The 13,495-nt window shown below is 40.0% G+C and overlaps 1 protein-coding gene across 1 annotated transcript in view; it reads right to left on the bottom strand.

Annotated features, from left to right (window-relative positions):
- Nucleotides 1-11,237, bottom strand: part of LOC101858237 (NEDD8 ultimate buster 1) — a gene marked incomplete in the record, with an annotated part of 27,637 nt that extends 16,400 nt beyond the window's left edge. Inside the window, 7 exon segments of the mRNA XM_035973567.1 lie at nt 99-205; nt 969-1,042; nt 1,955-2,081; nt 3,923-4,090; nt 5,564-5,734; nt 6,544-6,674; nt 11,217-11,237. Coding sequence (XP_035829460.1) covers nt 99-205; nt 969-1,042; nt 1,955-2,081; nt 3,923-4,090; nt 5,564-5,734; nt 6,544-6,669 — 773 coding nt within the window.
- Nucleotides 11,238-13,495: the final 2,258 nt, after the last annotated feature.

The raw sequence follows: 13,495 nt of genomic DNA, 5'->3' as shown, positions 1-13,495 counted from the left end.
AGAGAGAGAGAGAGAGAGAGAGAGAGAGACCTTTGTTTTATTCTTCTTTTCTCCCCCCCCTCCCCCAACCATCTCCCCACTTTTCCAACACTACCCACCTGAACTCTTCATCAGCCTCCAGCAGCAGGGGTAGAGCCAGCGTGACTTTCTTCTCCTTCAGCGCCGAGCGACCCTTCTCGTGCAGTGTCATGGCCACAGTTAGGGCCTGTTATGGAAACACAAAAACTACAGCTACATCCGTCTTACTTCCCTCTCTCTTCCTCTCCTCTTTTCTTCTTCTGTCACATTCTTAACAGTCTTCTGAAAATTTCACTCCTTCAAATTTTTGCTCAGTCGGGAATGACTGCTCTCCTTACATTTCAATTGCAAGGCATTGTGGTGAAATCAGGTGCTTGTTAAAATAATGATACCAAAGAAACGGACATTTTTTCGCTTGTTGGGTAAATTATATAAATTTTTTTCTCTTTTCGCAGTGGCAGGGCTCAGCACCTTTCAACCCACTTAAAAACACATTTGAGTATGGAAATTACCAAAAAACGTTGATCAAAGGCACAAAAAAAAAGTAAATTTGCAATTTCTAAGGATACTCAAGCTTTAGGAGTCACCAAACATTGGTGGTCATTTTCTTGCTGATTTCACCTCTGGCACAAGGTGACCCACACCATCCTCCTCCTTTAATCCCAATTATCTCAACTTCTATTTAAAATAGAAGAGTCTTCTTTCATCAAAAGCAAGACAAATGAAAAAGCTTTTAGATTAGCAGATTATACTAATAACTCCATGTCCCCAAAAAATTGATGAGTACCTGCTTCCACCATTTCGTGACACAAATGAAATTGAAAGTACTCTCGACATTTCTTATGGATATCAAATAAATCTGAGTTGTGACGTCACCTAGGAGTCATCACATCAAGTCAGTGCTATCAAATCATTGTCATAAAACAGAGTTAGTATCCCCATCCACTCACTTTCTTTTCATCTTTGGGCAGATTTATCGGCTGTCCCTTTTGGTCTGCAATCTGAACATCAAAATGCTCATCATCTGGGGAAAAACATACAGCATTGAGTGATCCTTCATTGGGAAATATACACATTCCAGATACACAACTCATTTCTGATATTGTTGAGTGCTAGGCCCACTAGCTCTAGACACAATAGTCATAGCATTTTACACTGGGTCTGAAACCTCCCTTGTAAGGGTAACAACCTGTGCTATAATTAACATATACAATTCATACATACACACAACACATCTATCTATTCCTCCCTCACTCACTCGTCCCTTGATTTGCATCATCAAGGGGAACTGAACCCTGAAGATACTGAGAATTTCCTTTCCGTCCCTAAGTCTGGCATCCCATTGAGAAGTTTTTTGCTGACACCCCATCCATTCTTTAAATGCAGTATATAAACATGTGCAAACACATGCACACACACAAAATCATAAATGTATACACTCACAGCCACACAGTTTGAGTAAAGTAAGGGAAAAAAAGAAGCACATTGATACAATAACAATCATTTTCAGCTACCAAAAACAAACAGAAAACAGAAATATTAAGAGCTAAACAAAATCTGCTAATGCCATCCTTCGATTACTTGCACATCTGAGTACATATATACACAGAAACACAAATAACATCATTATTATCCCTGCCTTTCTCACTCTGCATCAATAGGCCATGAACAAACACTTTCCACCTTTCCATATGCTGGGCTAGACTCTCGCAACTCTTCACCAGGTTCCAGGTGCCCTTCCCCTCGATCCCCTACCCTTTGGATTCCAATACAACATTTTCTTTGTTATGCAGCTGCCTGGCTTCCTGAGAGTTTGTCCAATCCATAGCCACCGCTTTCTTCCCTCTTCATCTCTGACTGGGCTCTGTCTAGTTCCTCTTAACACTGTAGATGACACTGAAACACAATGACATAGATACACACACATGCCCCTCACCATCTCCCCTATTAGATAACAGCTCAGCAGCTCGACGTGTACGTTTCACTTGAGCAAACTCTGAGTCCTTCTGGATCACGTTGGCCTCCGAGACTGTCATACACATGGCCATGAGGTCACTGCCGTTCTGAAAAAAACCCAAAAAAAACAGAAAGACAAGGGTGAGACAACGACCTTGAGATGAGACCTAGACCTACATTTGGCGGTGGGAAGTTTGGACACACGTGGTGAGAGACATGGTTATAAGATATAGAAGAAAAGAGTAGTAAAACAAAAGGTGATACAACCGGTGAGGTGAATGGTGAAATGAGGTGATACAGATGGTGAAATGAGAAATGATACAAGGTAGAGGACATGGAGTAAGACAAACAGGCAAAGGGAGAGGAGACAAACAAAGGAAAAGACACCAGTTAGACAGAAGCAGGAAGAGAGGAGTACACTCACAGACAGACAGATGAGTCAACAAGTGATGAGGGGTCCTGGCAGCAAGATGGGGAGGGAACAAGGACGGAATGAAGAAAGTGATGCAGGAAGAGTCGAAACATTAAAAGAAGTTTAGTTTTAGAAGAGTCTTACTCCACTTGCAGCAAAATAAATAAGTCCTTAAGTACCAAAGATTAGAGGTCTTATAGAGAGTGACATACAAAGAAAAGGAGAGGAGATTTTTGTTTTAATAAGGGGTTTTATTGCACTTACAATACAGTAAAGTCATATAAGTGCCCCAGAATTAGAAGCGTTACAAGAGAGTACCAAACACAAAAAATGAAGAAGAGATTATGACAATAGAAGTTTGATAGGAAAGAAAGCGCAAACCACACCAGAGTACCCGTAAGCCACCTACATAAGAAGAAGAAGAAGACACAGTTCTCTTCTTCTTTCTTTTCCAAACATAAAAACACACAAAATGTAAACATACATCCATACAAATCACACTACCACTTTGTTTTAATCGTCAGGCCCTGTTTTCTTTGCTTCTGGAATATACTGCACACAACTCAAATTGGCTCTAACAGGCAAAATTATTGAAACAACTTGTTTCTTACAACGGTTAATTTTGTTGGTTTTAGTAAGGTTTTATGGCGCTCGCAACTGCATAAAGTCATATGAGCACCATGAGGTGGATGTCAACAGAGAAGTCTAAACGGGGAATCAGGATTACTCTGCTCACCTCTCTAGCCTCAACAGCACAAAATCTGCTTCAACTATCAAGACATCCCGGAATTAGCAGTTCACAAGAGAGTGACAAACATACAAAAGAAGTAGAGGAAAATGATGATAGTAAGGATGAGGAAAGAAAAAGCAGCAGTTCCCGCTATGTTGTTACGGCACAGTATGAGCATGACAGTGATAAATCAGCCCATTTACAATACAACTGTGCATAGGAACATGTCAATATCCCCCCTTTGGGAATGGCGTAAAGACACTTAAGCAGTAGCACTGCCCTTGGGAGGGGGAGGGGGCTACAAGAGTTTAACTGTGATTGTGGTTTTAAGTATTTTAAAGGGTTGATTGACATAATGTAGATCATTTAAGAGATGGATTATTTCGACCCTGCCAGTCAGGGCCAACACTGGCTGAGTGATGCAACATTTAGGCAGACAGCCGAAATACTCCATTAAAAAAATTCCAAGCTATGGAATCACTCATCATGTCTTCTGCATGCCATGATGAAGAGCCAAACTGCTTCACCACAGATCGCGGCTAGTTAAATTGTTGTTGGGTGTAAAACATCTGCAAGAACAATTCCAACAAAATTTTCTTTTGTCACAATGGTTCATATCAACAAGATAACCACACACACACACACACACACACACACACACACACACACACACACACACACACACACACACACACACACAGACACAGTACACACACACATACACACACACACACACACACAAACAATCACACATGCATAACACTGCATGAATAGCCAACAATGGGACATAAGAAACGTCTCCTCACTTTGACCCCCTGATTGCTGAGCGTTTTCTCATCTGCAATCACTCGACCACGACAAATCAGCTTGAGCAGGGACTGAGGAACATCAAACTTGGCAGCAATCAACTCCTTCAGATCTGAACCTCGGATGTCCAGACTACATTCTACAGGCACCAACTTGCGCGGTGAACGCTGTTGATGAAATTGTAAGTATAAGAAAGGTAAATAACAGTTCTGAAATCAGCTACCATCTGAAATGTAACACCTACAATCAAAACTAGAAATCACAGATAGCTTGTACAATATGCCATACCTCGACAGAACCAATATATTTCCTTTGTATTGGCAACACTGTTTTCTAAAACACCCATTCAGATTTGTCAAACAGCTCATCTTGAAAAACACTGTCAAATTTTCTCTCATCATAGTCCTGAATTCAAACTGCCCTGATCACACGATGGGAAACAACACGCCCATCATCTAAGAGAGTACCAGGTTACATGAGATTACCAGGGTCATCCTCCACAAAGTGTGATACACTCACTGCTGATTTCGAGATGCATCATCATACATCATTTGTAGTTGAGCTGCATTGTCATGTGAGAGAGGGTGCTATGTTGTGGTGTATGATATGATCAAAGTTCAAAGATAGAGAGAGTACAGTGTGAGCTGCATTGGTCTGTATGGTGTGTGAATCACAGTTGTGTACATGAGTATGTGTGTGTGGTTGTTTGTTAAACATGAAGGTATGGTCAGGGGCGTTGTTACACATATTATACAAGAGGGGTGGGTGGCCTTCTGTGTACAGTGCTGGTTACATCGTCAAGATTGTGATTTGATGTAAGAACAATCTAATTTTAGTCATAAGGTCCATCAGCAGCACTCTCTTCCTTTCACATAATTTGACACCATACGAGATGCATGCATTATCCATCCTTTAGCCTCTTATCAAAGCCGGGTACTTTTCATGATGGCTGAGAAGAGAAAACTTAATTGTCAGACAACAGAAACTCAGTGACAAATTTTTGCAGAGATTGACAAGAAGTCCTGCACTAAGACGGGCATTTGTCAGAGATCTCCAAATCATTGCTTTCCATGTTTCTTAAAAATCTATATAAAATAGAAAGCAACAACATTGGATGCGAACTAAGTGTGCTTTGCCAAAATTAAGGATATAAAGCTGGTATTGTAACATATTACCAGCAAGCATGTGCCATGTCTCTTCCTATCTCTGGTCCTATCCTGATACAAAAGCAGATGAAATTGCAAAGGAACTTCACATGCAACACAAGAAACACAGCATTACTCAAACAGCTGTGTGAAGCGAATCCACAAAAGAAAATCCTTATCAGTGATTTATTTTCCAACCATTGTACTGTCATAGTTACTTCCTTTGATTTTCTTCAAATCTCTTAAAATTTTTGTTTTATCACTTTTCCTAAAATATTATAGTTGTGTTGAACACATTTCTCAATCCTCGACATGTTTCAGTTTTCTCCTCCGTGCTTGACAACAACTATTATAAAAAACACATTAGATTGTTGTTCAAAAATGAAGATGTCCTGAGTAGGTCAAGACAAAGATAAAACAAAAGAGAACCCAAAAAGTCCCCTCATAGCTCTCTGCCCAACATACTCAGCCAAAGAGTCAAGGTGCAACACTGACCTCTGTGGGGAGCTGACAGGTGAGCTTCACTCTGAGAGTAGCCAGCCCCTCTGCCTGAAACTTGGCCCGTTCCTCCAGGCGGGTCAGGGCACGGACCCGCAACTCTTCCAGCGCTTGTGCAACTTCCAACTGCGGAAACTTGAACTCCTCACTGTACTGACTGATTAGCATCTGAAGAGAATACACAAAATATCATGTAGACATTTAGCGTTAAAGACAGGTACCTATCGGTCCTTTCCTGTGGAGCCGGAAGTCTCGGTCATATATTTTTTTTTGCAAGTCAACAGCCTTACAGCTCATCTAGGCTGTTCCTGTTTTGGCACAAGGATTATCATCACTAATGTCCGTATTGAAAATGGATACTAATATTTGAAGAATGATTCTTAGCTTCAGTAAGAGGACACAATGACATAGAGACATGGTTTTGAAAGGATTGTTGTATGTTGAATGGGACGGTATGCACGAAAGGTGTCATTGTGTTAGCTATTGGGTTTTTGTTTTTTTAACTCTTCATCTCCGGCAAGCCGCTCTCAGAGGTTTGTTATGAGCACTGCTGTGCCAGTGACCCACTGGTAGCAGCTCAGGCACATTGCTTTACAATGACTTCTACGTCAAATTAGATTTTTGCAATTGCTGAAAATGGGTCTCTTTTACCGGGAGTATTTTCATTAGATCTATTAAAATAGGTTCTCTTGTTTTGACTTAATGATCAATTTAGTGATGTATATATGTCACTTTTAAATTTTGCACCAAAAGAGGGCCCAAGCATTATTGGTTTACACCAGACAGGTGCTAAAGAAGTATGTTAGCTCTCTCTATAGGGGACATAATTCTTGTAAAATATAGGCCCAATTGTCCAACATTGATGTCATCTAAAATTCACACACATAAGCTAAATTCGTACATAGCGAAAGGTCATTGATTTCCCATGTGCAGAATATAAGAGGTTAAATTACAATTGTTTGGCAAAATGAACAGACCTCTGGTACTTCTCCTTTCTCCGAGCTCCCATCTTGTGTGTAAGGTGGAAGCCAAAGTTTAATCTTGTCTGCATTGAGACGTTCACGCAGTTTGGTGAACAGAAGATCTCGACCCGGCGAGTCCATGATCCCTAAGATGGGCAAGGAGAATATATATCATATTGTATTAGGTGTTTGATTTTCACATGATATAATTCCAGTAGCCACACAAAATATAGCTGTTTACATTGAAATGAAGAAATCATTTATAAGCAATAGAAAGGATGCATTTCCTTCATTCTTATGCTTATCCCAATTCCTAGCTCATTAAAAACTCCCAAAGTAAACCATGACTTTATACTAATTTTTATTCGACAGAATCCAAAAGTTGAAGCTCTTCTTACTTCTGTAAGCTGATTTGTGTAGAAAATAGAACAATTTACATCACAACATAAAAGGAAACTCTATAGCTTGTTTCACTTTCGAATGTTCATGTTAAAAAAAATTCTACCTCATTTATTAAGTTGCCATTTTCACTTTGTATGGCAATCCTTAGGCCAGCAACCAAACAAATGTGAGGCATCACGGTTAAGACCGGCACTCGTCAAAATAAGGAAATAATTTTTTTGACAGATAGGCTATTTTTTTTCTAATTTTTCTTTTTGGGCTCAACACCTTTTACGTCCATTTAAAAACACATTTTCCTGTGGAATATTCCTGAAAAACATTGATTAAAGGCACAAACAACGTAAATTGTCAGTTTGCAAGGACTCTTAAGCTATGGAAGTTACCATATTTTTGCGGCCATTTTCTCATTCATTTTACTTCTGAAACCAGGCAACCCTGTCCTTCAATTGCAAATATTTGGACTTCAATGCAACATGGATATTTTTTTTACCAACTGGAAGGCAAATGAACAGGCTTTAAGATATATACCAATAACCCCATATCCCCGAAAATTGACGAGTGCCTGATTCCACCACATCGTGACACAATAAACTTTTTTCCAAAAATCTTGACTGAGAAATCAAAAAGCTTGTCCTTTGGCCAAAATGCCCTTTGGATGCATACACAGGACCCGCAATCAGTGGTTTACATTCATTTGCTGTTGCTCATTTTGAGCAGACAGCAATCCTGCCCTTTCATATTTCAGTGTAATTAACTTGAAAATTTCCCCCCCAAGACCATCTGGACATCTCCATGTGAGTCTCCAAAAGTAGGCTACTCACCTATTTGTTGGACCGAGTCTCACAGGCATACATTTTAGTGTGGTGTTGATAAAAACCAGGTAAAACCTTTTCAATGTTTTAAGTGCTGTACGATGAAAGTGAACGCGTATGTAAGATATCTAGTCATATATTCCCAAACAACTAAAAGCAAAAGTGTAAAAGGACATTTAAAAGGTAATCTCCTTGTTTGTTTGTTTGGTAAAGTGTTTTGCGGCGCTCGCAACTGCATAAGGTCATATGAGCGCGCAGGAAACACCTAATATTTTCAGTTGGTAGGAAATTTTAAATTTTGCCCGAGTGGCGACCGAAGCCTACTCTTATCGATTTTAGCCCACCAAGGGATCTTTAACGTCCACAACTTGCACACGGGCCCTCAGAGATTTTTCGCCCTTGTCCGAGAAGGCTAGGTGTAGATCTTTCCTAAGTTTATTGTTGACAAAGGAAGCCATAGTCAGAGTGTGTTTGGTGCTGAGCTTGCTATATATTTTGCACAGCATAATATCAGTTATCACTACACTGTGTAGACAAACAATTGTCCAGGCTACAAAACAACATTAAGTTCTCTTTTTTACTAATGCCCCAAATTAGATTTACTTAAAACAGCAATAGAAGGAACTTAAGTTTAAATGCTGTAGATGGTCTACTTTAGTTCTTTAAGAAAAAAAAGTTTAATACTGACATAAGGAAACACTACTTGTTTGGTATAATAATAAAAATAAGTGAACATAAGAATGAAAAATACAGTTTCCTGTTCAAATGTCATTACGGAAAGTTTTGCTCGATTTTTAAAATACTAGTAGACCTACATGTATCCATCATTTGTTTGGTTGAATAGCTTCAGTGATTTCCTACACCTAATGGAGGAAAAACTTGAATTTGTTTCTATGGCTCATCTTGGTTTAATTTAAAGCCAAACTTTGGGCTTTGGGGGGGGGGGAGGATATTGAGATTCGGGAGGAGAGGAAGGGTGGGGTGATTGGGAGGTTCCCATGATGGCCGGCCGTCGTTATTCGGACTCGGGTCCGGAAAAAAGGAAGTGTCTTCGTTCTATAGATCTAACGTTCAGTGCTTCCAATTTTCCGCCATTTTTTCGTTTCCCCTACACCTTATCTGCCTCATTGATACGCCCCCCCCCCCCCCTCCAACGTTTCCCACTTTCTTTGTTGTAGAAAAAGGTAAAATTGAAGATTAGCAGACCACCTGGCATATTATGAGCTGTGTAAAAAAAAAAAAGACCAATTCGTTCAAATACACAAGCCTGTGTCATATCGATTGTTTACCAAGAAAAAGTTGTGTTGCTGTGTAGAGCTGAGCATACGGCAACTTTTGATTCCATAGACCAGCGCACAATTCATTACGTAGATCTACGTCAAGACTAGCTTATTATTGTAATAATAATCAGTTGCCGGGGGGAAAAAGACCGACGCTTATGCGACGTTCACAGCTCGGACCGATAGTGCCCCCCCACCACCCTCCCCGACACGCACACAGCCACACGTGTGCAGGCCGCCCATCAGACCCCGACACATGCTAACGAGCCATCTTTAATTGCTTCTGATGACCTCTTAATAAATAAACATTTATTAGAAGCGCTATAACTTTTCAGGCCGGCCTCAAATTCATCATAAGATTAAAACTCGGCTCCTGCACAAAATGCCTTTTTGCCCGAAGTGATCCCGGTCTCTACCCAGCCTGAGGCGAGTCACGAGTGAGGCAGGACAGGAAGCCGTTTTCACGAGTCACAGGAAGTCGGAAGTGATGTCATGCTGGACAAGAATCAGAGTCCGAATAACATTTTTTCATATTTAGACTCGAGTCCCAATAATCACTTCGTCCCATGATACCACATCTTTTCATAAGTTCGATAGGCCCTATAGATCTACGCTTTGATTCAGTCAATAAGAAATAAACCACTTCGTACATAAAGCGCTGATGAAGAAATAAAAGGGGTTTTTCGGGTTCTTTTTTTAAGCCTATATCTCTATCTCTATCTATTAAATAATACATTTGTTTGTAGATCTAGTTGTAGAAAGAAAGCTGTATTATTGCTATTTAGTAACCTAGATAGTACGCCACGGCGCCCATGTAAAAAAAAAAGTTCACAAGGACCAAGCCGATCGCCTATCGCGTATGAGGGAGAGAAAACATGCCTAGCCCATTGCTTTAGCTTGAATTCCTTCACACAACTCGCCCACTGAAACATGGCGGACGCCGCTGTCAAATGTGGCCATCGCGCAGCAAGGCGAGAGAGGGGCGTACTGTATCTAGTGCCTATAGTGTACATCTATGTGATTACCCGAGACTTCCTTTATGCCAGAATGGCGCATGACGTCCTTTCGATGTTTCATTTTCTTTTTTGTCGCCTTACAACAATTACTATTACATCTAGATCTAGAAAACATTATTAATTATGTAATTACTGTGATAGGACTTTCCTTACTTAAATTTATCATTTATGGCACTGGGTACCACTGTGACAAGAGGAAAATTACGTTGTTAAACGTATCTTGTGGATTTTTGCCATGCAACTCTCTCCACATATGAATGTTGTTGGGTTTTTTGTTGTTAGCGTTTTACAGCGCTCGCAACTGCATTACAAGGTCATATATGAGCGCGCGGGACACCCTCACATTAGGACCAGTACCATATTTTTTCATAGAGTGTCTTTTCGCATTTTAATATGACCTATTTTTTAAAATAAAAATATCAACAAATGTATTTGAGCAAATGACTCCAAAAATACAAAATTTAAATAGGGCCAGGAAACAATTTTACAGAAAACTTTCAATTTAACATAATTACAAAATTGCTCTTCGGATATGGTGGTCCCGACATTTGTGACAGGGAAATAACCTGGAGAAAGTCTAGAATCTAGTTTTGACCCAAACCGACAATTACTTCTGGTTCTAAACAATTACTTTTTGATGCGAGGGTCGATATGGATAAATAGCCTATCAAACCTAGAATCTTAATTGCAAAACATCAAATCGTGGTCAAATTCATGCCCACCTGAAACACCCCATGTTTTTGGGGTTTTTTTAGGTCAGAAACCCCCCTTGCCTTGCCTTGTTAAAAACAAGTTTATAATTTTACAGCTCGTTTTGTAAGCTAGATTTAGATCCAGGCTACAGCACTGATAACAAGAGTCTACCTACCAAGAGGTTGAGCCAATTAAAAAAGTGTCCTCAAAATTCGGAGGCGCACTCTCCGCAAATGCGCACCCTTTGAGAACAGGGGTTACCCTACTTGTGTTAAAAAATTCAAAAGTGAAAGTAACAGGTTTGTTGAATAAATTTTTTATTAAGAATTCAAATTTTGGCAGAACGCTTTTTAAAAATAGTTACGCTGACATAAAACCTCTTCCGGAGGATGGGGCGACTGTTTTCTTCGTTTAATTTGACTTTAGAATGAGTGGCGAGAGGTCATTAAAATTAAAAAAAAACTAAAACTCTGCACTGAACGAACCCGAACAGCTGATGAACAGCAGTCGATCTGCGCACGCAAGGAGGTGCTATTCCTATTCTTCTTCTGGAGAAACGAAAGAGAGCTTCAAAACAGACTGCAGCACCATCTGAAGCAAAGAGCGAACTTCCGGCGGACACTTTTTGGCTGAGTGGACCATCTTGTTATACTATCTTTGCTGATAAACATAAAACATTGATGCCGACTATACATCAGTATCGATATCCAGTAGGCCTACACAAAAGTCGGGACCATCATATCCAAGGGAGAGCCAAAAAAATTATCTGAAAACAAAATCATCTAATCTAGATCTAGAATCTAGATTCTCTAGATCTAGATCTATTCTAGATCAACTAATCTAGATCTAGATCTAGATCTAGATCTAATCTAGAATCTAAATTAGTTCTATCTAGATCAGATCTCTAGATCTAGATCTATAGAGTCTAGATCTAGATCTAGATCTAGATCCAGGCCTACCTTCTTCCAGTGCAGTGAGTGAAGTGAATGCTTAGAAACTTCTAAAACGTTCAATAAAACTTTATATATCTAGATCTAGATCTAGAGGTCCTTTTCAACCAAGTCAACAAGTCAACCAATGCACTGCAGTCTTTGACGTATTTAACAAAGAAATGAAAGAATCAGATTAGATCTAGATATATCTATATTCTCCTCGACAGCCCACAGATCGTCGTCAAATCTGCTTTCTCAGGGCATCTTCCTGTGAGTGGGATTTCCCTAACTTCATGTAAACACGGGCTGTTCTTTCTGAGTTACCTCTAAGTCAAGTTAAAGAAGAGTAAGAATCTATTTTTGGTAGGCTAGATTCTATTCTGAGACTTTTGCAATACCGTGAGATGTAATCAGTCAGGACACTGTGAACTGTAGCGGTGGCGTCATTTATACATTAAGGGCTAAAATCACAATGATGATCTAAGGCTTAACGATCAGATACAACGACGTCCATGAGTGTGCCTGAGGACTGAAGAACGGACACACAATGAGAATGAGTACGCAAAAGGCTAAAATTATGTTATCAGGACATTTCGTTTCAGAACCTTGCCAGGTGAGTACGTAAACAATTGTTGTTTTTGGTTTTCCATTCAGTTCCATGAAATTATTCGCATAATAACTATTCAATGTTTGTTGTGTATACAAAAGTACTTCTTTCACGTTGCTTTTTATAACTTTGTCCTAGAACGGCTGCTCTCGATTAAGATCTAGATCTAGCTGCTCTGTAAGGTGTAGATGTAGATTATAACAGTTTTTCTTCAAAGCTGGTTTGCAGAGATCCCTTTTCACCCTTGCTCTGAGGTTTTGTACGAGGACGTCGGAGATCCCGACCTGGCCCTGGCCTTGACATTCACCCGTTAGTTGTAAGTCAGGCAGAGAATGGCTACTTTCTGTATCACCACGAGATTGAGCAGGCTTGCTCGACAGTTGAACAACTCTTCTTCATGTTTCCGAAACATTTCTGTTATAGAATCAAGCCCTCCTAGCCCTCACGTTTGTTTCATTTGTCAACGGTGAGACTGAAAATTAGCACACATCGTTGTCACAGACAGAACTCGTTATTTTTTTTGGTTATAAACTTAGTGTCTTTTGACCACTTTTGTCTGGAACAGTTAAAGTTTAAGTGTTGGCCTAGGGTGGGTTGGGGCAACTTCGACCTCGGGCCAAATTCGACCGATCACTCTACTCGCCTTCTTTGTTAACCAAATATTCGTCTGCATTCTCCGTACACCATGTAGTATGAAATGATTTGTCGAGTTGATTTCATTCAGAAGCTATTTTTAACCGCATTCGTATAAATCTGAAGTGACTCTTTTTGTCAAGAACCGCGATTCTTCAAACGGACAAACGGCTAGGTTCCCACCGCGAACATTTCTTGGTCGAAACAACAGTTTGACACATTTTGCCTGCATCAAAACTTTCAGTTTTCGTCTTTGCTGACAACACAAGAAGATCAAAACAGGAACTATTGAAGAGATTATACATTGTACTTATTCATTAAATTTTTAAACACCATTTGGCTTTTTATATACATTATTTATTGACTGAAATGTTTTTTTCACTGGTGTGCCCAACTTCGACCGGGGGTTGGCGTAATTTTGACCAGGGCTTGGCACAACTCCGACTGGGTTGGGGCAACTTCGACTGACGTTCTAGAGAGTGTAATGTTTGTGTGTGTGTGTGTGTGTGTGTGTGTCTCTCTGTCTCTCTCTCTCTCTCTGTCTCTCTCTCTCTCTCTCTCTCTCTCTCTCTCTCTCTCTCTCTCTCTCTCT

Source organism: Aplysia californica, unplaced genomic scaffold (assembly GCF_000002075.1).
Source record: "Aplysia californica isolate F4 #8 unplaced genomic scaffold, AplCal3.0 scaffold01425, whole genome shotgun sequence".
NCBI classification, from domain to species: domain Eukaryota; kingdom Metazoa; phylum Mollusca; class Gastropoda; order Aplysiida; family Aplysiidae; genus Aplysia; species Aplysia californica.
The sequence above is the reverse complement of the archived record's forward strand: the minus strand, read 5'-3'. Positions and strand labels throughout refer to the sequence as shown.